General features: G+C 53.6%; 1 protein-coding gene across 1 annotated transcript in view; it reads right to left on the bottom strand.

The window, feature by feature from the left end:
- Window positions 1-4,256: 4,256 nt before the first annotated feature.
- Window positions 4,257-27,021, bottom strand: part of CFAP77 (cilia and flagella associated protein 77) — a 150,745-nt gene continuing 127,980 nt past the window's right edge. The window contains exon 6 of the mRNA XM_052649685.1: window positions 4,257-4,379. Within this exon, the coding sequence (XP_052505645.1) occupies window positions 4,257-4,379 (123 nt within the window). The remainder of the gene's footprint in view (window positions 4,380-27,021) is intronic.

Here is a 27,021-nt window from a genome sequence, read left to right as displayed (position 1 = left end):
AGGCTTCTAGAAGCTCCCTGCCAGGCAGAGCTCAGACATCAATCACCATTGGCTTGTTGCTACCATCCCTGCTAAACATCTTGTACAATTGTCAGACTCCAGAACCCCATCTCCTTTCTTCTGGCTGAGAAGATTGTTAGTTACCTAGTTTGATCAGAGTAGGGGGTGGCAGGGAGAGAACCAATGGGGTTTGGGCTCTAGTTTAAAAATCTGGAAAGAGGCTGAAGTCAGTGGGGATTCAGCATGAAAAGAAAGCTGGACTTACCAGCCAAGAAGTCTGTTCTGGTCCTGGCTCAGCCCCGGCTTCTCTGGCGGGAGCAGACATGTCCTCAGCCCCCTCCCAGTTTTGTGAGTCCTGTTTCAAAGTCTTAGTACCCCAGGACCCCGCTTGCTCCCACCTCCTGCCTAGTGCACATGAACACAGGCATTGCCTTCCTCCCACCTCCAAGGGAACTTCTGAGAATTTCAAGCTGACTGGGTGGGGGTTCAGACCAGCCACCTCTCGGAGGCTCAGGAGGACAGTACACATGGGCCTCTTTGTCTGGTTGACTCTCTGGTGGGGTTTGGCCAAGAAACCCAACCTGGAGGCAGAAAGGCGGAATGTTCCCAAATGCCAACCACCAGGGAAATGAGCAAAACCAGGTCACATCCCTGGTGAGGGCCAGTGTGGTGAGTGCTAGCGTGGCATTCTTTGGCACGTGATCAGGAGCTGTCCCCATATCTGCCCCTCTTTAATTGAGAGGTGGCTTTTGGGGGGCAGACTCTGGGACACACAGTGGACCAATCACTGGCTTGGGGCCGACTCACTGAGTGAAGTCGGGCCCCTTTGACATCTCTTTTCCACCTGTGAAGTGGGGAGGATGGTGGAGGAGGGAGGTTAGCAGATGAGCCCTAAGGCCCCTGCAGACTGGAACCTTGGAGGGGGAGGCTCTGCCCTGGGTTGTGAAGGATGATCAAGGACCCCAGTTGTGCCTCGAGGTTCCCCCCAGCTCAGGCTCTGCGTGAGCGAGGACAGGCATGTGGCCAACATGACAGGATACCTGAGAAGGCAGAATCGGACTGGAATCAGACCTGGGGCTTTGTGCAGGCGCAAATAATTCATGAGGAGGGAAGGACCAAGCTAGGGGAGGGAAGGAGGCCGGGATGGAAGGGCCAGGCTCCTCCTTGGCCTCCTGCTTAGACCTGCCAGCGGGTGGCGCTGTAGGACAAGGAGCCGAGCAACTCTGCCGCGTGCTTGAGCCTGGCCCTGGACCACCAGCGGCTGGGGGACTCCAGGAGAGGGGGAAGGCGTGCTCCTGGTGCATGGATCACAGCCCCGACCAGCCCCCCCAGTCCCGTCTGACCCGCTGCAGAGGCAAGAAGTAATTGGATAGACGAAAGAGATTTCCTGCAGTGTTTTCTGGCCAAGTCCGTGTTTCCCCACCTTGGCCCCGTCCTTGGTAAAGCAGGCCTGGAGGGGCCACTGACCAGTGGGGCATCTTGCTCATTGCCGTGGCAGATAGAGCCTAATTTGGGATCCTTTAGGCGATTCTGTGTCCTGATGTGTACCCTCCTATCCATTGTGGATTTCAGAGCAAGAGAGAGGGCTTCATTCAAAATATCTTGACCTTCTTGGTGCATCTGGACACAAAGGCTCCTTGGAGCATCCTGCCCTCATCCCTCGACCTCCCTCAGACATTCGGTTGTCCCTCTTCAGTGTGCTTTATTGATAAGAAAATCATCCGCATTCCCCTGTTCTTTGAAAGTGCCGGAGTCTGCTAATCACAGGAGACACGTGCTTCCCTGTCATTGTTACCGAAGTTCGCTTGAGAAAACACCTGGGGTGTGTCGGGGTCCTGACTCACAGATGAGGACACTGACACAGGGTCGCACAGAACGCTCTCAGCGGAGCTGGGCGTCACGCCCTGGAATGGCCGCGAGCTCCGTGACCAGGCCCCTCGGGCTGGGGCACTGTTCCCAGGGCTCAGAAGGCTGCAGGTGGGGATGCTTGTCTGGTGCATGGGGCGGGAGGGGGACTTTAGACCCTTAGGATGGGGTAGGGGTCCATCAGGGCCCCGCTGAGCCAGATTCCCGAGGGGGTTGGTTACTGTGTGCGGCATTTTTATGGAATTAGCTTCTAAGGAGCTGCAGTGCCGGCCTGTGTTGACGTTGGGGAGGCTGTTCAAGAAAATCACTCTGATCTGTAGTCACAGACTCACTGTGTCTCTGCCGAGGCTGATGGACGACCCCGCCAGGCACTTGGCCTGGGTGGGCGGCAGGGGGCAGGAACCACAGTGGATGTTCGTACCGTGGGGTGTTCCACAGGCCCCTAGCTCTGGGCCCTGGGATCTTAGACCCCTGATCTGGGGCCACTTTCCCTTCTAGAGGAGGAGACAGGCAGTGAATAAGAGCTGATTGCTTTGCTGAGAATAAAACAGGTTGGTGTGGGTTTAACTGGGGGCTACCCCTGGTGGCTCAGAGGGTAAAGAATCTACCTGAGACGAGGGAGACTGGGGTTCTGTCGCTGGGTTGGGAAAGTCCCCTGGAGGAGGGCATGGCAACTAACTCCAGTATTCTTGCCTGGAGAATCCCCATGGACAGAGGAGCCTGGTGGGCTGCACTCCATAGGGGGTCATGAAGAGTCGGACACACAGACACTCCAGGGAAGGCCTTTTGAGTGGGAGACTTGTTCATATCTTTTTTTTGTTTTGTCCACACCACACAACTTGCAGAATCTTTAGTTCCCTGACCAGGGATTGAACCTGGACCTGAGTCCTAACCGCTGGACTATCAGGGAATCCCCATAGAGGATATCTTACCCTTTTCTACTTTTTAAACTAATTTCTGGTTTTATTTTCTTTTTGGCTGTGTCATGGGTCTCCTGGAGTCCCCGACCAGGGATTGAACCTGGGCCCTGGCAGTAAAAGCCGGGAACACTAACCACGAGCCCACCAGGGAACTGCCTGAGGGGGTTGAGGGGACTTGGTGTTTGAGCTAAGATCTAAATGACAAGAAGGGTGGGCAGGTGACAAGCTGTGGAGAAGGGATTGTGGGGAGAAGCAGGAACCTGATACAATTCTCCAGACAGATGATGGGGACCCGGAGATGAATCAGGGTGTTTTTGGAAGTAACACTGACAGGCTTGTTGATGGATCGGGTGCAAGAGTGGAGGAAGCGGAGTCGTGATGGTTTTTGTCTTCAGCGTCTGGGTGGTCTCAAGTATGAGATGGGGGAAATGGAGGGCGAATCGAGTTTGGTGGGGAAAACAGAACCCAGAATTCTGTCCCGGCTGTGCTGGTTTGAGATGAATGGCCGACGCTTGAGTGGAGACGCCTGGCCCGGGGCGTGGGGCCTGGGGAGTCGCAGCTGGATAAACAAGTGTGGGATTCCGGGGAGAGATCCAGGTTGAAGGTCAGTGCTGGGACCCCTCAGACTAGTCAGGGGATTTTAAAGTTTGAGAGTTTGCCTGACGTCTTATAGGCGCTGGTCGAGATGTTGTGGAGAAAGTCAGGGCCCTTAGAGAGCCTGAGGCTGATTCTCACACTGGTTTATCGGTTTTCAAATAAAGGCACAAGAGGAGGATGACAAATAGCTCTTTTAATTTAAAGTAGATCAGTATCTAATTTGTGGGAAGAAACCAGAGGACCTGCAGAAAGATGGAGGTACGAAGGGCCCCAGTCTGGGTGCTTTCAGCCCTGGAGGGCATTGTCTTTCAGGAGGTGGGAGGGGTGACCTTCCCAGGTCAGTGTTGGTGGAGGCATCTTAAGAGGTGAGGGCCCGCTCCAAGTAAGGAGCTTGGGCTCTTCCTGCCCTCAGGGGTCCCAGAGAGACAGTACTGCCACGGAGACATCAGGCATCCCCCAAAAGAAAACTTAAATCTCATGTTTGGAACATGAAATGAGGGCTTTCAAAGCATGATACTGTCACACTTTGTACAGCAAATACATGGGTTGTTTTTAATACTTGAGGACAGAGCCTTAGTCTGGAGCCTATAAAATCTGCCTTGAAACTTGAGTTTCTCTTATCAGGCTGGGGCTTGAGAAGCGAGGTAGAGTCCTGCTGGAAGAGGGGAGTCCCTAAGTGAGGGGTTGCTGGGGATAAGGGGAGCGAGTGTGGCTAACTCTAAAGGGGGGCTCTTGGTAAAAATAAGTCATCTAAGACCCGAATCCAAGGTCCTGGCTGAGGCAGAACCCACAGAACGATAGGGGAGTGTCTTGTGTGAGTTGGGGCAAGGCAGGCGAGTCCTTCAGAGAATTTTCTACTGCATCAGACAGGCTTTAAGGGTGGGTGTAGTTGCCCATCCTCAGGGTCCCCTGGCGCACAGCACACTCTTCCCGGTGGGCTTTGAAGGCTCTCTGGCGATCGGCCTCAGTGGGGAAGGTCGCGAGATGGGGGCCCACCTGTGGACAGAGGGAGAGCCGGTCAGCGGGCATGAGTGCTCCGGGGCTCCCCCGGGGACGCCCCATCCTTCTGTCTCTGATAATGAAAGTCACTGTCAGAGGGAACCAAGTGGAGGGGAAGTGCTGTCCTGGTGTTCCAGGGAGAAGTGGGGAGGACCCACCGTGGGACAGGGAGGGGTGTCAGAGCAGAGCTGCCCAGTGCCCGCATTTCTCCCTTTGTCTCGCTTGTTGCCAGGACGACGTGCACTTGATAAATATCACCTGCCGATGATGGCGGTCACCAGGCAGTGGGACCTCTCAGCCAGCATCATCCTTCAAAGCTGATTCTCCACCATTAAAACCCCAAACGAACCGCTGTCTCCAAGGGGGGCCGCCAGGCACAGTTGGGGCCCTGTCCGTCACTGTAAGACCATCTGACCTCCACCCGCATCCCCGCGGCTGACAGTTGGGCCAGAACCAGGGCCAGACCCGAGGTGTGGGGGCCTCTGCCGTTAAATTGTTGTGCAGTCAGTCTTTGGGCCAGTCTTCCCCTCTCGAGAAGTGGTGATGAGTGGAGACCCCTTCTGTCCCCTACGTCTGCTGCAGCACCTCCAAATATATGGGAATCCCCCTCAAATGGCACTTCTCTTCTAACGGAGGCACGGGGTGGAAAGGGTTCGTTCAGGCTTGGTTGTTTCAAGGCGCGCATGGTTCATTCATTCATTCAGGCCACACGTGTTAACCACTGAGCACAGCTCTGTGCCAGGCACTGGGTCCCACAGTGAACAAGGGGGACTCACTCTTCCTGGGCGGGGAAACGGTGTGGGTGATGCCACACAGCTGTTTCACGAGAGTCCGTGGAGTGCTTGGGGGCTGCGAAGAGCACAGAGAGATGGACTTGACCCTCCCCAGAGTCAGGGCCTCTCTGGGGAACAAAGGGGGCTTATAGGAGGAACTGGGGGTTCCATGCTAAGGGGGCTGCCTGTGTGCTGGCCTTGGGGCCCCCTACAGCTCAGGGTCATGAGGGGACATGGTGGTCCAGACGAAGGGTCCGCTGGGGCTGCTGAAGGCTCTGCCGTGACTTCAGGATAAGGTGGGATCGACATGGCCAGCACGGCCACAGGCTCTCGTCAAGAGCCAGGCCAAGGGACCCCTCTCTGCAGGGGTTAGCTAAGACCACAGAGCTGCAGGCAGCCTTCCAGTGATAAAAGGTGAGCGAAAAGAGAAACGGAGAGAGGATGAAGAATTAAAAGGAAATAGAGGGAAGGCGGGCCTTCCCAGGTGGCTCCAGTGGTAAAGAACCCACCCACCTATGCAGGAGACGTAAGAGACACCCGTTTTATCCCTGGGTCGGGAAGATCCCCTGGAGGAGGGCAGGGCAACCCACGCCAGTATTCTTGCCGGAGAATCCCATGGACAGAGGAGTCTGGTGGGGTTGCAAAATGCTGGACACAACTGGAGCAACTTAGCACGCACAGACACAGAGGGGAGGCGGGCAGGGACTTGCAGGGAACGTCTCTGTGCTCCGTGTCCCACACCCTGGTCCCTGGCAGGACTCACCATGGCCTGGGGACCCACAGCCCCGGGGGGATGTCATGGCTCACCAGAGCTCGACCTCCTTGCAGACCCTGTCAGCCCCCCAGTCCAAGGTCTCGGTCACAGGCTAGGGTGGGACACTTCAGGTCCAGGGAGACAGTGAGTCAGGGTGCATGCAGGGCCCAATGGCATCTGACTCCACTGTGTTCATTTTACAGGTGAGGAAAGTGAGGCCCAGAGCAAAGTTGGTCCAGGGCCGGCCCCAAAGGGAATCAGGGACAGAGAAGCTCTGCCTTCGCACCTCCCCCCAACCCATGAACCCCTGGGTCCTAGCTTCTGGATTCCTTCTAGAATATTCTGCCATGGCTGCCACTCTGGCTGCGTCCAAACGGTACTGCAAAAACTTATTAGAAACTGCTAAAAAAAAAAAATCAAATGGTGATGAGTAGATTGAGTTAGCTACTCCAGGACGTAAATCTGCATCCCTCGTTCTCTGGGGGATGTGGGCCCTCTGGAGTCTCTGCAGAAAGCCATGACCCGCTCCTCTGGGAAAATATGTGCCCACGAGTCCTAAGGAACAAATAGTGCAGGAGAGTCATGGGCACGCTTCCCCCGTCCCTCTGTGGACACTCGTGGCGGCATTTCCGGGAGCCGTCCCAGCTCCAGCCTCAGGCCTCCCGTTTCTGGGCCGTGCATCAGGGTTGTTCCCCGGGCAGGGCCCAAGCCCAGGCCCAAAGCTCCGAGTCCCCGTGGGCGGGCCCTTCCCACCATCACCGAAGGCCACTCAGGCCCAGGCTCAAGGCCTGGGGGTCAACTGATTTCCATCAGCCACAGTCTTTCATACTTATGGCTATACAATAGGCCTTTGTTGGTTATCCATCTTAAATAGAGCAGTGTCTACATGACACTCCACAGTGCTGTTCTCAGCTCGGTCTCCAGTTTCAGAACACTTATCAAATGGCCTCACGGAAGGTATTGAGAAGAGAGAAGTTCCAATACTTCACGCAGGACAGAAGTAGCCGTAAACAAAAGGCCTTTTCCAGGGTCCATCCTGCATCCCCTCTGGCACGGGACAGGGGCTTGTAAACAGTGACATGTGTCTCCTGACACCCGTGCTTCCCAGAAGGCAGCTAGAGACGCTCAGTTAGACCTCCTGGGCAGCCCAGCCGATGGAGAGGCCGAGCTGGCTTCCACGGTCATCTGTGGCGTCCAGAGCGGCAATAGTCCTGAGCCGGGGGCCAGGCGCCAGCCGTTCCTCACTGGGAAGCACAGCTCTAAAGGCCCATGCACCCCTCTGGCTCTCGTAAGGGACTGAATGGTGACCTCCCGGCCAAAGGCACATCCACGTTCTAACCCGGGGACCTGTGACTGTGATCACTATTTGTGAAAGGGGGCTTTGTAGATAGGATTACAGATCTCGAGATGAGAATTATCCCGAGTATTCAGGTGGGCTCTGAATCCAATGACAGGCATCCTTGTAAGAGACAGAAGTCACAGGGAGAGGGGAAGGCCATGTGAAGACAGAGCCGTAGGCTGGAGTGATGCGGCCAGAACTCGGGAACGCCAAGAGCTGCCAGTGACTGCTGGGGCGTGATGCTGATGGTGGGTGGTGCTGATGGTGGGTGGTGCTGATGGTGGGTGGTGCTGATGGTGGGTGGTGCTGATGGTGGGTGGTGCTGATGGTGGGTGGTGAGTGGTATTGATGGTGAGTAGTATTGATGGTGGGTGGTGCTGGTGGTGGGTGGTGAGTGGTACTGATGGTGGGTGGTGTTGATGGTGAGGGGTACTGATGGTGGGTGGTGAGTGGTATTGATGGTGAGTGGTATTGATGGTGTGTGGTGCTGGTGGTGGGTGGTGAGTGGTATTGATGGTGGGTGGTGTTGACGGTGGGTGGTGAGTGGTATTAATGGTGGGTGGTGCTGATGGTGAGGGGTACTGATGGTGGGTGGTGCTGATGGTGAGGGGTACTGATGGTGGGTGGTGCTGATGGTGGGTGGTGCTGATGGTAGGTGGTGCTGATGGTGGGTGGTGCTGATGGTGGGCGGTGAGTGGTACTGATGGTGAGTGGTTCTGATGGTGGGTGGTAAGTCGTATTGATGGTGGGTGGTGCTGATGGTGGATGGTGCTGATGGTGGGTGCTGAGTGGTGCTGATGGTGAGTGGTGTTGATGCTGGGTGGTACTGACAGCGGGTGATGTGGTTGTGTGCCGTGCTAGTGGCAGGAGGCTTGGAACGCTGGTCTCCTGAGTAGATGTCAGGGGGACCCAGGTCCTAGGTGCTGCTCAGCTTAGAGGTAACCAGGTTAACATCAGCACACAAACAAAAGAGAAGCCCAGGGGAAGCTCTCTTTTTCCTTCCTTGGAAACTTTATCAAGGAAGAAATATTCACTCATCCATCCATCTAAAAAGTATTTATTATGCACCTATGTGCCAAGGACGTGCTTTGGTGTTCCTGCTGCCACGTGCCCCTGGTTTTCTACAGGGGCGTCTGGGGCACAAGAGGTTCGCCCCAGTGACCGACAACACACTCTGACACCTACTGTGTTCTCAGCAGCACTGGGCTGACATGTGGGAGGCAGGCATTTAGTATGTGGTCCCTGCTGTTGAAGGGGCCCATACCTGCTGGACTTTCTCGGAGTTAAGTCACTCGTGGGAGGGATGACTTCAGTCTTCCATGGGAGGGACCAAGGGGAGCACAGGTGAGTGTCCAGCCCCAGAACCCTGTAAGGTGGGGTTTGCACCTGCCTTGTTCCCCAGTGACCCCCAGTGCCTGGCATGGGACCTGGCATTCAGGACGTGTTGAAACAAAGTTGAAAAGACCGAACAAATGAGTGGATGAGTGAAGGAAGGAAGTGGGCGAAATTCACTGGGCTTCAGATGGTCAGGGAGGGTTTCTCAGGCCAGGTGGGACTTGATTATGGCCTTGGAGGATTGGGATGAGAGGGTGGGCCGGGGAACACAGCAGGGGAAATGGTGTCAGCAGAGGGGGAAAGTGACAATCAAAGCAGATGCTTAGTGGCTGGGGCTGGGGACTCTCCAGAGAGCTCACTCGAGCAGAAGCTTACTCCCCGGCCCTCATGGAAGAGAAGTGAAAGTCACTCAGTTGTACCCAACACTTTGTGACCCCATGGACTGTAACCCACCAGGCTTCTCTGTCCATGGATTTCTCTAGGCAAGAATGCTGGAGTGGGTTGCCATTCCCCTTTTCAGGGAATCTCCCCGACCCAGGGATTGAACCCAGGTCTCCTGCATTGCAGGCAGATTCTTTACTGTCTGAACCACCAGGGGAATCCACGAGAAGGAGAAGAGAAGGGGCCTGTTCTGTACCCATGAAGTCCCCAGCTCCTGAAGCAGAATACGAAAGTCCACGGAGAGGGGCGTTTCGGCTTTCAGAACACCAAGAGGCAAGTCCCCCTCCACAGAATGTGCCCTGGAGACCAGCGACTAGGACCTTGGGCCCATGGCTGTTTCGGTAACAGACCTGCTGTTTGCCAGGCATGGTGCTCTTATTTAACACAAGCCTCAGAGCATCCACTGTTGTCTCCATCTTACAGATGGGGAGCCAGGGGCCCCAGAAGGTTAGGTCACTCGCCCCAGGTCTCACAGAACCCCAGAGCCGTGGGGTCATCCTGGCCCCAGATCCTCACCGAGAAACTCCACTCTCTTAACGAATGCCCAGGAAATGAGTCAAGGGAAAGGCCCTGCTGGAAACCAGGCGTCTCCCACCCACCTGCACGCTCTCTCCTCCGAAAATAGCAGCTCCGCCAGAGATGAGGGTCCTAATCACAAGTCAGGCCTCAAGCATGTGTGGTCACGACCCCGCAGACCCCCGGAGTCAAAGGATGAAGAGCCATAGAGCAAAGAATTCCTTCGGAGATGCTTCTAAATTAAGCCATCTGCAGTCTGTCTCCGCCTGGAGCTAAGAAACTGTAACAGCTTTGGCAGGAGACAGCTCTGCTGAATGGAGCTGAGTCGCTCTCAGGTCAACGCAGGTAAATAAGAGGCGAGCGCCACTGGCCTGCCAGCAGCCCTGGGAGCAGGATGGGCAGGTTGGCGAAGGCGCTGGTCCTGTTTGAATGGGGAGCATCTCAATACATTGCTCAAATAAGGACCAGGTGCCTGCACTACACAGGACATCCTGGGGACGTGCTGGTGAATAAGGCCAACCCACACGGACCCTGCGAGATGGCACAAGAGGTGGCTACTAAACGCACTGTACATGTCATCATTTAAAGGCAATTAGTAGCACTGTGGACTGGGAATTCTAAGTCCATCTAGGGGCAGGAAGGTCTTTCTAGAGAGGATGGGGGAACTATCCAGGAGAAGAGGAAGGCAAAGATGTTCTAGACGAGAGGGACCAGCACAAACCCTGAGCAAATGTGGCCAAATGGGAGAGAATGAAAGCCAGTGAGTGTGGCTGGGGGAACAGAGACAAGGCCGGGGAGGTGAGCAATTGTCACTATCAATCCTTAAAAAGAGATTTGTTAGGGACCGCAATCCCCTGCCTGGATGATACCCTTTGCCTCTCTGCAACCAGATTGGAATAAAAGATTCCCAGAAACCTAGGGTTGGAAGAGACCTCAGAAATCAGTATCTCCAACTCTCCCATTATACAGATGGAAAAGCCAAGGCACGGAGGTGGGAAGTGATTCTCTCAGGGTCTCCGTGGTCCTGGGCAGAGCTGACACCAGGAGCCACTCCATCACCATTTCCTGAGGTCCCCGCCCCTGTCACTGTGGTCCCCATTCTGCCCCAGGGGATCTGGATTCCTGGATCCCATTTCCCAATTCATGTGAAAGCCTCTGTGCTTTTCTCGTCTGCTTTGCATCCGATTGATATCTTTAATTGTGCCTTTGATGTTCATTAATTTTGCTCTTGACTTTGTGGTTTCCTTCTTTGAAGTCTCTCTGTTGTTCTGTTTCCAGCATCTAGAGTTGTCTGCTTAGCTGTAATTGCCTTTTAATCTTTCTTTTTCCCCTAATATTAACATTTATATAACATAGCATTGGCAACTATGTTTCCCTCTAAATTTTCTTTTATCTCATCTCACAAGTTTTGAGAATATTTATTTTTGTTTGATTCTCTTTTCATCTAATCTCCATCAAATTTCGTTCGGATTTCTTCTTTCGTCCTGAGGTTATTTATAAATAGGGTTTTACATTTCCAGGCAATTTTGTTAGTTACGTCTGTGACTGATTTTCTAATTTAATTTCTTTGGTGCCAAAGTGATCTGTGTGAATCAGATAGATTCTTTGGTGTTTGTTGAGTTCTTATGCTTGTGTGAAAAGTCGGATCCACTTTGGACGGAAAGTCACTGTGTGGAATAAACTGGTGCCATTATAGAGAAGATGCCCACGTGACCTGGGTTAGGGGATAAGGTGTGACCATTGCCCCTTCATCTGCATACTCATTATTTCTCTTATTGAATAGTTACTGAGTACCCACTGTGTGCCAGGTGCTAGGAGTCAGGGAGAATTCAGATAGCCTCTGCTATCACAGAGCCAGGAAACTAGCAATAAAAATACAGTCACCCAACTGCTTATTTGCTTATAGTCGTGCTATTAAAAGAAGTATAGTGACTTCCCTGGTGGTCCAGTGGCTAAGACTCCATGCTCCCGGTGAAGGGGGCCCAGGTTCTATCCCTGATCGGGGAACTAGATCTCACATGCTGCAACTCAGATGCAACTAAGAAAGAAAGGAACATAAGTATGATGCCATTTACATGAAAAATTTTAAACCTACAAAATGATCCCCTGTGTTGTTCAAGCCTGTGCATGAATCTAGTTAAATGGAAAGAAATTGGAGGAAAGAATATGCCCAGAAGTCCTGCCTGGCCTCCCCTGTGGGAGGGAGACGGGAGGACAGGGAAGCAGAGAGAGCTGCAGTTTCATCTGTTCCCTTTTTGTCATTTTAAGATGAAAACACTAGGGATGATTTTCAAACTGCATTTTGGAGAAGCAACTAAGGCCAGAAGTTTCTCCCTCCACACACCCACAGTTTAGAGACTTATTTGTTGGTGATTTGTGTTGGATTCCATTTGAATCCTGAGTCTGGTCTCCAGGGTCATTACCAGTGGTGTATGACTTTGGCTTGAGCTCCCAGTGGGAGGGGGCTAATCCTTGGGAATGATCTAGAGATTTTGATCACCACTGTCGAGTTCACAAACTGAGCAGCTTTCCCACAATCCCCCTCACCCTGACACATCCTCCTAAAAGGGGCAGGGGGACCCAGACTGCTTTCCCAAACCCCTCTCATGAGCCACACAATGATTCCCCAACTGGACACTAAAATCTCCAGTGCCCAGTCTGGGGGCCAAGAAGTCTGGGTAGAACCTGAGAAAAAATAGCCAAGTTAACAACAACAGAAAAAAATCTCCCCAAGAACTAAAAAAAAAAAAAAAAAAAAATGACAGCTATAGAGATTTTAGTTTAGTTTTTTTTTTTTTTAAGTGACAGCCGCTCAGGTGACTGGGAGAGAGATTTCGCTTTAAAAGATTGAGAGGCTGTCTCCTCTAATGAGAGGTACTTGAAAATTATGGATCAGTCCCAGGTCAGTAATTTCTGTCAAGCTCGGGCAGCTGGAGGTCAGAGGCCCCGTAGAACACAAATCCATGTAGGATGTCGCTGGTGAAAGCGGTGGGTCCTGGACTCTGATGGAGCAGGTCCGCAGTGTGAGTAATTAACAAAGGCGGAAGTCTCTCCTGAGACATCTGGTCCCCTAAATTGTTATTCTACTACAGCTCTAATTTCTCTGTGGTCCAAAAATAGATGAAGCAAGGACACAGGGCCTGACCCGCTCTGCTGACACATGCTGTGTTTTCAGAGAACAGCCAAACCTGGGCTTAGAAAACAAACTTCCTGCCTGCCTGCAAGATCTAACGTGGGACCGCGGGGAACCGTGTCAGGTGAAGGGGGAGGGGGCAAGGAGTCGGGACAGGGCATCTTCACTGACAATGGAGGAGACTGATTCTCAGGATGGTTAAGACACTGGCTCAAGGAGACCCAGCTACTACGTGGCAAAGCTGGACCCGGGAACCAGGTTTCTGCTCCACAGACTGTGAAGTTCTTGAGACTCACTGGGGCAGAAGGAAAGACAGTCACGCACTTGTCTTTGAGCAGGAGAACCGATTTGCTATTTCCAGAAGCCAAACAAAATATCTAGGTCATTCCCAAGGATTAGCTAAGGCTAGTTGGCAGCAGTTGAGATCAAAATTGAACAGTGAATCTGTTTGCCAGATGCTGGTAGATAAATCATAGGGCAACCCCAAGGCAGGATGTTTGAATTTTCTGAAAAACTCTGGGTTGGTGCCCATCTCTGCTCCTTCCATGTCTAAGTTTAATAGGCTCCAGGTAAGTGAAGCTCCAATACTTATAGCCACCTGATCCAAAGAGTCGACTCATTGGGAAAGACCCTGATGCTGGGAAAGATTGAAGGCCAAAAGAGAAGGGGGCGGCAGAGATGGTTAGATAGCGTCACCAACTCACTGGACATGAATTTGAGCAAATTCCAGAAGATCCCCTGGAGGAGGGCATGGCAACCCACTCCAGTATTCTTTCTTGGAGAATCCCATGGACAGAGGAGCCTGGCGGGCTACAGGCCAGGGTCACAAAGAGTCAGACACGACTGAATGACTGAACGACGACAACAGCAAAAGTGGAGTCACAGTATCTCACCGGGGAGGCTGAGGACACCCCGGGCACCCCCTCATCTGAGGCCATTTCTTGGGGCCCCATTATCCCCCTGTTCAGGGCTCCAAAGACAGAATCTGGGCGATGAGCACTCATCCGACTCCAGTGGGCTGCTTTCCCCCAATTTTTAAAATAGGTTTATTGAGGTATAAGGGCTTCCCTGGAGGCTCAGCAGTAAAGAATCCGCCTGCAATACAGCAGATGCGGACACAGCTTCGATCCCTGGATCGGCAAGATCCCCCTGGAGAAGGAATGGCAACCCACTCCAGCATTCTTGCCTGGGAAATCCCATGGACAGAGGACCCCATGGGCCACAGTCCATGGGGCGGCAAAAAGCTGGACATAACTTAGTGACTAAATAACAATAACAATTGAGATATAATGCATACACTGTAAAATTCACCCCAAGTAAATAAATCTTTGCTGTTCACCTGAAACTAACATGACCTTGTAAATCAACTAACTCAAATATAAAGTAAAAATTAATTTAAACATTTTTAAAGAAAAAAATAATGTTTTCTCCCAAAGAAGTGTATACATCAATGATTTCTAGGATATTCACAGGGCTATGCAACCACCAGCGCAGTGTAAGTTTAGAATATTTTCATAATTCTGGAAAGAAACCTTGGGCCCCTAGGAACTGCACCACTTTCCCCTCCCTCCAGCCCCTGCAACAAATCTCCTCTTTGTCTCTAGGCATTTGCCCGTTCTGGATATTCCCTGATGACCACGTCATACAGTACATGGTCTTTGGTGATCAGCTTCTCTCATTCAGCTAACATCCTCAAGCTTCCCCTATGCAGTAGCGTGGCAGTTTATTCAAATGGCCCCTCTAAGGCAGTGATGGCAAGTAGGCAGCGCTCCCCATCATGATGTGGCCACATTCCGTCATAACATATTCTCAGGCTAAATAGAGGCTCCTGAAAAAGCGTGCTGTGATTGATTAGCAAGGTCTGCCACGGGCACGGGAGGGAGAGTGCGCCATGGATTTGCTCTAAGAGATCAAAACAGGGTCTCCCATGGTGACAAGGAGGCAGCACAAAGACTCAGAGCCCCGGGAGAAGACAGCCCTGTGTTCACCGGCCCTGAACTGTCTCCCTCCCTCTCGGGGCGACCTTGGGGCACCCTCACCCGGGATGGCCAGTGGGTAGGGCAGCAGGAGGGGAGAACACGGAGAATGGAAGAGAGGAGACGGAGGGACCAGCAGGAGGCTGGCGAAGGAGCCAGCAGGGACTCCCCAGAGTCTTGTTATTTACAGAGTGGGCCCCCTGCCCCGCCTTGGGCGTAGGTGCAGGAGACAAATAAGGACTAACACGCGCTCCACAGTCATCCCACAGGGGATATCCCACAGGGGACAGCGATATGTGCCACTTAGAGACATTGCTTCTGCTTTTCAAAACCATTAAACCTTCATTCAGGATGCAGAGCAGAGGCCAGAATCGTGCAGGTCGTGGCTTTCCAATGGGGCCTGTAAGTAGAGTAAGTTTCCGGTGATAAAGCCTTGAGTGTGGCTCTGAACTGTGCTCGGCACCACATCTGCCCCAGCCTGTCCTTTTGTCCGGCACTCACGGGCTGAGCCAGCGCCCGCAGGCTCTGGGAGTCTGCCTGCCTCGGGGTGCCTCTGCAGAAGTTCCGTCCGGGAGGCCTGGAAGCCACCGAACCGTCCGGTCTCGTTGCCTCTGCTTCCTGCCTTCTCTTTGAAAGTCCCCAGGAGAAGGGTGTCAGGCCGGGAGCTGGTGTGTGGGGGCCAAATGCAACTCGGGCAGAGAAAGCCCCTTTTCCTCATCTCCACCGGAGCCCCCTACACACACACACACACACACACACACACACACACACACACACGCACACACACATGCACGCACACCCCAGGATGCAAATGATAACCGCAGAGCCATCACTTGTGAAGCTTGACAGAAAATAATGAGAAACACTAAATCTTTTATAAGGTCAACACTCGCCTTAGCCGAGCAGCTGTCAAACAAGAAAAGAATTTAGCGCCGGAGCCACGAAACTTCCATCGGCTCATTAAGCCCAACAGGGCCTGGGCCTGGCGTGGCGGAGGAGACGCGGGGCCTTTCCGTTTTGTGTCAGTAATTTGCGGCGGAGGAGGAAGAAGAAACAGCCCACGCCAAAGGGGCCTGGGGGGTGGCTGGGGAATCGTTAGGACGCCGGGAGCGGCCCCGGCTCCTAATTGGAAGCATTGGGCATTATCAACGGAGGATTTGCCTCAGTTCCCTGACAGCTCATGGGCCCAAAATGATCGCCCACTTGTCAGTGTAAAAGACCATTAAAAACAAACCATTTTGATTTAATTGGAGGCGGTGCACCGTGGGGCCAGGTGAGGCTGCTTGGTAGCCCGGCTCCCCCCAAGCTGCCGCCCCTCTCTCTCGGTGATGGGGCTGGGAGTGGGGGTGGGGTGGAGGTGGGGGCTGGAGGCGAGTGTTTTCCAGACTTTTCTTCACCTTTCAAAAACTGTCTGAGAAAGGACTGAATGGGAGACGGAAAGAGCTTCACAGTGGCGGCGAGGGCTGTTTTCAATGGGGTTGTCAGCATGCACCGTGACAAGCAGAGCTGCCAGGAAGTGGGGGGGGTCTCCCCTTGCCTTTTCAGAGCTCAGATGATGGGCGTCTGCTTGGCGCTCTTCTTCTGGGAGGTGGCCCAGAGGCGTCTGGCTGGAGTGGGGTCAGCCTGCAGGGGTGGAGGGCTATCCCAGCTGGACAGGTTCACCCACCCACCCCACTTAGACCTGTCAGGATGCGGATGGTCACGGCGGGGCTCTAACCTACAGTGGACAGCGGAACTTCCTTTACTTTAAGTGACTTTTGTTTTAAACTCAAGCGAAGGAGGGAGTTAGGGGAGGAGGCGATGTGCTGATGGAGAACCTTTGTGAACAGGGCAGGCCCCAGAGACGCGGGTGCTCACTCTATGGAGGCCGCGGCGGTGAGGATGCCTGGTTGAGAACTGCTCATCAGCGCGGGGGCCTCCAAGCACACGGAGCATCTATCCGCTTGTAGCTTTGTGAGTCAGAGGGTAGACTCCCCGATGCCCGGGACTGTGCTTTCCATGTGGATACTCGGTATTGTGTGCACTGTGGGTACTTGATAAATATTAATTGGCGCCTGCCAGATCTCAGAGAGGGCTATATATTTGTGTATTAATCTCACCCCCCCTACCCCGGCCCTGCAAGCAGGGATCTCATTTGCTGCCTACTGCTTCCCCGCCAAGACAACATGAGCAGACCACACAGTGCTGGAGAGCATCTTCCCGAGGGCGAGGGGGGGGTCGCGCCAGCCCATCTCTTCATAAACTTCTACTGTTCATCGTGATGAAGGATCAAGCTGGGAGGAGACACCAGATCCCTGGCGAGCACTGAATTCCAGAGCTTCCAATTTTGCTGCTGAGTTTAGGCAATGGGGATTCCTTAATTACTTTCTCTGGAAATTTACCTGACAGTGCTTTCCCAGGTAGCGGCAAGGTGGTTATCCAGGCGCATGGTTCCTCAGTTGACAGATTCTTTGATTTTGTGCTTGGTTGCAAATTAAGTCCTTTGCTGAGCTGTCCATGCAGTGCCCGTCAGCACTTTATCGCTTATTCATATTGGTTGTTGAACAACTCCTGTTGCCAGGGAAGCTGGGAACATACTCAGATGTGTGGTGTCCGTGGCTCATTGGGGTGGGGTACAGGCTTGGTGTTGTCTTCCCCCTTTTTTCTTTTTAGAATAATAAGCTGGAAGAGTCTTCCAGTATCTTTTAAGGAGCAACAGACTCTGTGGTTGAGAAGGCTGATCCTGTCAAGTCACAAATAGGAATGTTAGAGTTAAGGGTCGTCAACTGGACAGCAAGGACATTGATGCCATATTCCAGACACTGTTCCTGGGAAATGTCAAAGGGCAGGGGACCTTACTTGACTGCTAGGGGTGCCCTGTGGACATTCAACAAATCCTGGCTGGATTACTGGATGGACAGAGGGATGGATGGATAGATGGATGGATGGTTGGATGGATGGATGGATGGATGAATGGGCAGATGGATGGATGAATGGATGGTTGGACTGATGGATGGATTGTTGGACTGATGGATGGATGGGTTAGGAGCCTGAGATAAGGCAACTGAGTCCTTAGAAATGCCTCTGAGATTCAAATATCCTTAAAGATCCTCTCCATCTCCTTCAGCTAAACCTCTAAGGAGAAGGGGGTTTTTATTTTCTTCAATATTTGTACCCACAGTTTTGTTCAGAAATATGTAGAAAGGCAGTTCCAGTTGACAAATCCTCTGTGACTGTGGACAAAAGTAGAGAATGTAAGCTGAGTGGCAGGCATCATGGCATTTAGGTGACCCATGGTCCCTGCAACACAGGGTCTCACCTTCCAACATTCAGAACTCTGCCTGGAGGAGCAGGCCAGAACCAGGACATCAGTGACATAACAGTATCTTACTCGAGGTATTTGCAGGGCTGTTACTTAGAAGGGGAAGCAGGTGGCTCCATAGGGTCCCAAAAGGAGAGACATGACCTGGAGGTGGAAGGAGGTAGAAATGGGCAGAACTTCAAGTGAACCTGAAAAAGAAGCTGCTGTGGAATGAACTGGTTCCCTCTAAAATGCATGTGTGAAGCCCTGCCCCACAGGGTGATGGTATTTGGAGGTGGTTAAGTTTAGATGAGGTCATGAGGATGGGACCCCCATGATGAGATTAGTGCCCTTTCAGGAAGAGATGCTGGAGGGCTTGCTTTCCCACTCTTTGCTGTGTGAGGTCACAGTGAGAAGGTGGCTGTCCATAAGCCAAGAAGAGAGGTTCACCAGATCCTGTCCATGCTGGCACCTTGATTTCCAACTTCCAACCTCCAGAAATAAATATCCGTTGCTTAAGCCACCCAGCCTACGGTATTTTTGTAGTAGTGTTCCGAGCAGATTAAGCCAGACCTCTGGGGACTGCCCTGGAGGTCCAGTGGTTAGGATTCATGCTTCTACTGCAGGGGGCACAGGTTTGCTCTCTGGTCAGGGAACTAAGATCCTGCATACTGTGCAACATCCCCAAAAAATTAAAAATAGAAGACAGACATTCATAGACCTTACGGCTGGTTAACTAACAACAGCCTGCCTCCAAGGGGACGTTCCTTTTGAACCCCTGGCCTGCTTTATGTCAGACACATGAAAGGGCACTGCCTGACTTGGTAAATATGCACTTTGAACACATCTGTGTAGGAGGAGATGACATTGATCCAGGGAGCTGGGGAGCTACTTACTGAAAATGCAGGCTGGGCAGCTACCCCAGACCCACTGGATTGGGGGCCCTGCGGGGGGGCGGGGGGTGGACCTGGAATCTACATTTTAAACCTCTCAGAGGACTCCAGGCACAGCCAAGTTTGAGAACTGTTCTTCTAGAAGAGCAGATGGCAGAACCCTGTCCGGCCCAGAGATGCTACTGCTCCATGACCTTGCCCCAGCCAGGCCCTTGCCACGTGCTTTACATGCACAGTTGCATCTGATTCTGCTGTGATCCCCGCTTTACAGATGCAGAGGCAGGCTGGGTTCTGGAGCACCAGCGTAGTTTCCAAGCCCCATGGGTTCAGCCCTGTTACTGGGCTCTGTCTCTGCCTTGCACCATTTGATACAACAAGCTTGAACCCCCGATCAATGGGCTCTTTCCTCTTTAGCCCTGGGGCCAAGCTGGAATTTAAAAAGGGCTCAGGGGGGTTGTCAAGGTCTAAAGGCAATCAGGGCAGTGGGAAGTTTTGTTTATTGTGAGGGCTTCAGTCAGCCAGAGCAGGGCCAGCCATGACCCTCTGGACACCTATAAACACCTGAGTTCCTGACTACCCTTCACTTTCGTCCCCAGGTCCTGCGTTTGGCCCTCACTGGTCCCTGACCTCAGTTGCAGGTCCTTAGTATTTATCAGCCCTTCCAGGGCCTGAGGCCTGGAGGTAGCAGGCCAGAGGGCTCAGCCACCACCCGCCACCTTTTAACAGCTGCCACCGAAGCCTCCAAGCTTCGATTTCCTCATCTCTGAGACGCATGACTTATCCCTGTCACGTAGGGTTGCTGCGAGCATCGACACGACACAAGACCGTCCTTCAGAGCACACGGGGGAGCCCCTCGGCAGCTCTTGGAATGTGCGAGCTGTTGCTGAAGGCTTTCTGCTGTCCTCTGGGAGCCCCATCTTCTTGGATGTCCTTTCCACCTGCCTCCAGCCAGTGGACTTTGGTCAGACTACCCACATTGTCTGCACCGCAGAGGCATCATCTCCCAGGATCCCTTTGAGCAGAGGAAGGGAAGGGGCAGGGAAAACATCGCCGTTGTGTCACTTCCTCCCCGACGCGTTGTGTACTCTGATGTCCAGGAACTTGGCACCTCCCAGGGTAACCAGCGAGGCTGTGTTTTTTGCTTGCGGCTCGTGGATACGAGGACGCCAGCCTCTGCATCCATCCTGCCTGCACTGTTGACAAACTTCAGTTTGAATGAACCCCGAATTATCTGAGTAGGTGATTTGATGTTGTTTATCTGTGAGACCCTCCTGCTGGCCATATGCCAGGCGTTTAGGACCCCGTTACGCCCGCAGCCTTGGTGCCAAGTGACAGAAGCTGACAAGTGGGGATGTGCAGAATTGAGGGATTCATGGGAGACGGGGAAGGAGTCCTTCCAGAGGGGGCAGATGTTAACCTGAACGTGTTCTCAAACCCAGGGAGATTCTCTTTAGATCGCGGAGGATGGATTCTCTTACGGATGAGCTGGAAGAAGAAACCGGGGACCTGGAAAGTCTTATCAACTCCCAAAACTCAACATGAGATTCTAGCCATCTCCAGAGATTAGACGTATATACCTGATGTCAAAACAGGCTGGTCTTAGACTATTTTCCAGCTGATTTTCAACACGAAATGGCAACCATCTTACGGAGAAACCTGAATGAACTTTTCGGCCAACCCAATATTTTGGCCACCCAGTGGGGGAGGGCGGAAGTGCCTCCTGGATTAAATTGCAAATTCCCGGGTGCTGGAAAGATTACAGGGGCAGCCGGGCTCAGGGGCGGGGGGATCCCCAGGTTGCAGGGCTGTTTCTGGTGTGCTGGCCAGCTCCCGCCTCCCCTACGACGCCTGCCGCCTCCCTCCACAACCCGGGTGCGCCCAGACTTCGAGATTTCTCCAGCAGCGCCAGAAATGTTGCCTCTGTCTCCTCTAGCCTGCCCCCACCTCACCGGCCTCCCCTTTCCCACTTGTCCGCATGCTCAGAGCTTCGGCTCACTGCGATTTGAGCAGCACTGTCACCTCATGACCAGGTGCCTAAAAATTCTGCCTCTCTGAGGTGCCGGATTATGCAAAACCAATTAAGCCCCTGCCTTTATCCCTTCGGCGAGTCAGCCTTCCCGCATACTGATCTGATTTATGATGGAGCAGGGGGTGGAATCTGAATTTAGGGAAGACATGTCAAGAGCATCAGGGCCTCTGAATCATTCTTCCCTTTGCCCCATCTCCCCGTGTGTGACATATTCCATCCCTGCTCTCAGTGCCCTACACGGCACCCTGAGATGATTCTTATTCCAACGCGACAGCGAGGCAGGTTCTTAAAATACATCCCTGGTGCAGGGGCCTCGGGGAGGGCCAGTCCACCTGGAGTCTGCCCTTCCTGGGTCAGCGAGGAGTGACTTCGGGGCTGGAGACCGTGCGGGCCCTCTGGAAAGAGGGAGGCTGCGGGGTGGATGGGCTGAGAGGCCGCTCTGGGGCTTTAACAGAGAGTTAACCTTCCAGCCTGCTATGATTTGTAGGAGAGCTTAAAGGTGGGAAAGAAAATCCTTTTCTTAGATTCAGCAGCTTCCACTAATCAGCTGCATCTCTGGGTGTCACTGCTTGGCTGACTGCTGAATTTTTTTCTTTTTTTTCCCTTCCTCGCTGTCTCCTGTTCTATTAGGGAGTCAGGGGCCCAGGAGACCCGAGGCAGGGTTAGTCTTCCACAAAGAGAGGAGTCTGATCCCAGCGTTCAGAGCACAGGAGCTTGTAAATCAAACTGTTAGCTTAATAGCTTGGGCCATTATTCTAAAGCAGTGGGGCTGAAACTGAAAGCCAAATGAAAATATAGTCAATTTGTTCAGACTTTAGTGATTGAATGACTATGTAATGTCGGCGGGGTATCGGGGCTGTAGCGGGCTTGGTGGGGGAGAGGCGGAGGGTTCAGGTTGGAGCAGAGACCCCGAGATGCTTGGGCAAATCCCCCTCTAGAGTGGATCTTGGCAATTATAACACAGACTTGGCCATAGAGGTCCAGACTCCACAAGTCAGCCACCTTCTTGGCTGGGGGAGAGTGCCGGCCTCTGACCTTCAGGCCTGATGGAAACCGCTTAGGGGAGACCAGGCTTCACCGGCAACTCTGGGAGCGCTCCGAGAGCGGTGGAGAGGAACAGAGCTGAGAGGGGCTTGAGCAGAGGGACAGGCACCCCGGGAAGGATGTAGAGTCCCCGCCCTTTAAAAACATTTAAAAAATTATTTTATTATTCCCATTGCTATTTTATTTATTTTCATTTTTTTGGCCTTGCCATGTGGCGGGATCTTAGTTCCTTGACCAGAGATCGAACCCGTGCCCCCTGCATTGGAAGCGAGGAGTCTTAACCACTAGCCCACCAGAGAAGTCCCTAAAAAACATTAAAAAAAACCTAACTGGCTTTGTAAAAGTTACATGTACTCACTGTAAAAACGGAAACTGCAGGAAAGAGAGTCTGAGAAAATCAAACAGCCTCCAGCTCACCCCAGGAATTACTGCTGCTGCCACTTGGGGCCCCCCTCCTGGACATCTGTTCTGGAGCACCGACCCCACGTGACGGATGGATGCCTCCATTCAGACAGGGTCACATAAGACAGGTTCTTTCCCCCAATAATATGTAGGCCAAGCAGTACTAAACCAGGGAAGTATGATTAAAAGGCCAGTAAGTAGAGGGTAAAGTCAATATTTTCAATGGTGGACTTCCCCGGTGGTCCAGTGATAAGAATCCACCTGCCAAGGCAGGGGACACGGGGTTCGATCCTTGACCCGGGAGGACCCCACACGTCACAGGGCAGCCGAGCCCAGGCACTGCAGCTACGGAGCCCACAAGCGCTTTAGAGCCCACGCTTGGAAATGAAAGAAGACAGCGGGGCGAGAAGCCCATTCACTGCAACCAGAGAGTCTTCCCCCACCCTGGTCGCCACACACAACAGGGAAGACCCAGCACAGCCAAACATAAATAAAATGCATTAAAATGTTTTCAGTGGCTGCGTAATATCGTGATGCTGTACATTGTCTCTGTAATATCTGTGTAATGTGTCCCAACATACACTTAAGCCAGTACTTGGCCTGCGACGTCTCCAGCCTTTCACCATCGCAGTCAAGACCACCATAAATATAGGGGGCACCCCACTCCTTTGTCTTTGGTGCTGTATCATTAGTAGTATTTTTGTAAAAGGGGATAAAACCGCCTGTTTTTCTTGATTTAATACCAGGAGACCAGAGAATATATGGTTCAGATTGGGTCGCTTTTGAGAGCAGAGGGGCACTTGTTAATAATTCTGCCTCCCAACCGGCCCCAGGGAGGGCTGTCCTGGGGAGCCAGACCCCCTCCCTGCCCAGGGACACCCAGGGAGGCTTCCACAAAAGGCCGGAGAACAGGCTGGGCCAACTGGAGTGTGCACGGTGTTGGAGGTTTTGTTATGGGGGGTCATCCCCACCCCCAGACTTGGGGCTTTGCCAACTCAGGTTGACATCCCCCCAGCATTTCAGGCTGAGAGAATTGGATGCCCAGGGCTGGAACTTCTCCGAATTTCCCCATCTAGCCGTCCACCTACACAGTTTCCTGTCTCCACCAGCTGTCTGTCCACCTTACTCGTCGCCTGTCGCCAGCAGCCCTATGGAGGCATGTTGTCAGTGCTGAGAACGGGTCTGACACAAAGGCGCTCAGGGATAACGTTTGTAAATGAATGAATGAGTGAACGAGTGAGTGAGTGAGTGAATGGGTGATCACCAGGACCATCCTCATGGCAGCTGCCATTTTTGGCGGCTTGATAAGGGTCGGTGCTCTGCTAAACACTGGGCACGTGTTCCCATCAAACACTCCCAGCAGCTCTGCCGACAGGCACAGGCCCATTTTACAGAAGAGGAAGCGGGACCTTGGACAGGTCAAGCCACACGCCAGGTCAGGAGTGGTGGGGTCACCACCCGGCGCAGGTCTGGCCGACCCTGGAGTCACGCACGCACAAACATACCGCACCTCCCCCGTCTCCTGCTCTGCTGGCCCCCAGTGCACCTCGTGGAGGGCAGAGACAGCCCGGCCAGCAGGAACAGAAGGTGCAGGCCCCAAGCCCAGCGGTGCCCCCACTCAGGGACGAGGCGATGAATTCTTGTCCCTTCCCGAGAATGAGGGCCTGTCCCAGTTCACCCCAGCTTGGGGTCTGCACGCTCCATGAGCCCCATGCTTCCCGCCATGTGGCTGCTTGGTCCTGGAAGCTGGGGTTGGAAGAGACCCTTAAGAACCAGTGCCCCATCACCCCATTTTCAGGTGGGGAAACTGAGGCCCAGGGAGGCCGGGGGCTGGCTGGCGGCTCGTCATGAGCATCCTGGCAGAGAGGCCACTCGCCAGCTGTCGGCCGACCCTCCCTCTGGGCACTGGCCGTCGCGTGGCAACTGCTGGCTGCACAGCCCGGGAGGTAGCCCTGGAACCTGTGTGTCTGGAAAGGGAGCCCCACTGAGGGGTGCTTCTGCTCTGCTCCCTCCCGCGATCCCTCCGGGCTCAGGCGGGAGGGGCCCCGAGTGGCATTGGTGGGGACGGTTGGGTGGAAAGCCAGCTCACTCCGTACTGACCCGGTCCGGGAGCGCCCGCGCCCTGCCTGCTGCTTTTCCGTGTGAAAGGTGTTTAATTATTTCTGACAGAGTTCAGCGTCGACATCTGTTCACGAGCGGGGAGAGTCCATTTAGGTTATCCATCACCGTGACAGATTCCACTTTTTTGGAAGCGCCTTTTCCTTTCATAATGGGGCCGGGTGGGGAAGGGGGGCAGGCGGATCAGCACAGACACGAGGCACAAAGACCTTCCCGGGGCCCCGACAACAACCAGCACCCCCTCCCCGCCCCAAGGGAGGAGCGGCTCTAGCCACGACTGGCCCTTGTGGGTCCAGACCCTGCTGGTGGCTGCTGGGCTGGCGGGCACTGGGACATTTAAGTTGGGAAGGGGGTCTCACAGGGCCTGTGAAAGGCTATTCGATTCTGTCCTCCTGGGAGGCACTGGCCATCCATTCGTCCGATCCTTCACTCATTCTTCCCACAGACACTTACTGGTCACCTCTTGGGTGGCTCAGTGGTAAAGAACCCACCTGCCAATGCAGGAGATGGAGGAGACCCAGGTTCAGTTTCTGGGTGGGGAAGATCCCCTGGAGGAGGAAATGGCAACCCAGTCCAGTGCTCTTGCCTGGGAAATCCCATGGACAGAAGAGCTTGGTGGACTACAGTCCATCAGGTCACAAAAGAGTCAGATACAACTGAGGAACTAACATTGAAAGTGGTGGTCACTGCTGGGTGTCAGGCCCCATGCTGGGCTCCTGGGACCCAGCGGGGACGCAACGGACGTGTCCTTGTGGGCTCACACTTTACTGGGGAAGATGGACATTGAACAACGAGTGGCCCAGTTAATGAATGAATTGCAGTGCAGCTAAGCGCCTCAAAGGGGCAGAAAAGAGCCCAGTGGTATCAAACAGGGGACCTGCCGGGGCGGGACTGGAAAGGATAGTGTCCTCAGGAGGCATCACTGCCCAGCCACCCAGAGAAGAGGCCCTGGACCAGGCAGGAACCCCTTTCTCTCAGGGCAAGTTCCTTCCCCTCTCTGAGCCTCAGTCTCCTCATCTGTAGAATGGGACCTTTGCGTCTATGAGATAATGCATGTCTGGCACTTGGGACACAGTAGGAGCTCAGGAAGTACTTTTCACCGGTGGTATTTCCCAGCAAGGAGGGGGCTGAGTGTCTCGGCAGTGGCGGCAGCACCCTGGGGCTCTTGGCACCTCTGCGGGGCTGTCCTGGCTGGTGTCCAAGGACCAGCCCTGCTGAGATTCCTGTGGCTGAACTTCCAGAGCCCATGAGCCTCCCTGGGGAAGACGAGAAAACACCCTGTAAGCCCAGGCGCTTGTGTTTTATTCTACTTCTTGTTATTTCAGTGGCACAGTGGGTGGTGCCTTTGAACTTGGGCCTGGCCTGGGTTCCAGGTCCAGCCACTTGAAAATGAACACCATCTCTGCCAGTCCTCCGCAGAAATCAGGTAAGGATGCTATGTGAAATAATATGTGTAAATGACTCAGCATGAACACAGGGCTGGCATCACAGGTGGGTGGCCCTGTTCCTAACGGGTTTTTACAACAACAGTCTTAAGATCAGAAGAGACCTGTGCTCAGTTGAGTCAAATCCCCTCTCTTAGACTCATTGGAAAAGACCCTGATGCTGGGAAAGATTGAAGGTAGGAGAAGGGGGCAACAGAGGATGAGATGGTTGGATGAAATCATCGACTCAATGGACATGAGTTTGATCAAACTCCAGGAGCTGGCGATCGTCAGGGAAGCCTGGCGCGTTGCAGTCCATAGGAGAGTAGAGAGTCGGATACAACTGAGCGACTGAACAAGGAGAAGAAATAGAACTCATTTATTACTGGGTTTCTGCTCCTGCTCTGGGCCAGGCTGTGGGGGTACCTGCGGGTGAGACAGGCCTCCTGACACAGGGAACTCTGTGTTACTTGGGTGGGGTGTGTTGGACAGGGAGAGGGGCCCTTTCCTTGCTCCAGCAGGGTCAGGGGAGACCACCTGAGCCCTTTGTCCATTGCTTTGGGACCTATGTGTGTGCTTAGGTACTCAGTCGCGTCTGACTCTTTGCGGCCCCCTGGACTGTAGCTCGCCAGGCTCACCGGTCTGTGGAATTCTCCAGATGAGAATACCGCAGTGGGTAACCATTCCCTTCTCCAGGGATCTTCCTGACCCAGAGATCGAATCCAGGTCTCCTGCATTTGCTGGCGGCTTCTGTACCATCTGAGCCACCAGGGAAACCCCTGGGAACTATAGGTAGATTTAAAAGCAGAGACGAGGGGCTCAGAGGGGCTGAGAGGGGCTGGGGGTTGGCATTGTAGAGCAGAGTGCCAGCAGTTTATCTCGTGCCCAGGGGCCTATGGGTCCCATCCCTCCCTGGACAGGGTCCCCAGGATGTCTGTCCCCCCGCCCCACCACGGACATTGAATGTCAGGAAAATCAAAAAAAGAAGAGTGAGAGGAAAGGCGACAGAAACAGGGCCCAGAAAGGAGGCTATGGGCCAAAGGCCCGAGTGTGGAGATGGGGCAGGAGGGATGAGGGCGAAAAGAAGGAGCCTGGGGGAGGCGAGGGGTGCTGCCCAGGCTGGACGGGGAGTGGCAATGGGCCCTCAGCACACCCCGCTCCCCTGCGCTGCGTGTGGCCCTG

This window comes from Budorcas taxicolor, chromosome 11 (assembly GCF_023091745.1).
Source record: "Budorcas taxicolor isolate Tak-1 chromosome 11, Takin1.1, whole genome shotgun sequence".
NCBI classification, from domain to species: domain Eukaryota; kingdom Metazoa; phylum Chordata; class Mammalia; order Artiodactyla; family Bovidae; genus Budorcas; species Budorcas taxicolor.
The sequence above is the reverse complement of the archived record's forward strand: the minus strand, read 5'-3'. Positions and strand labels throughout refer to the sequence as shown.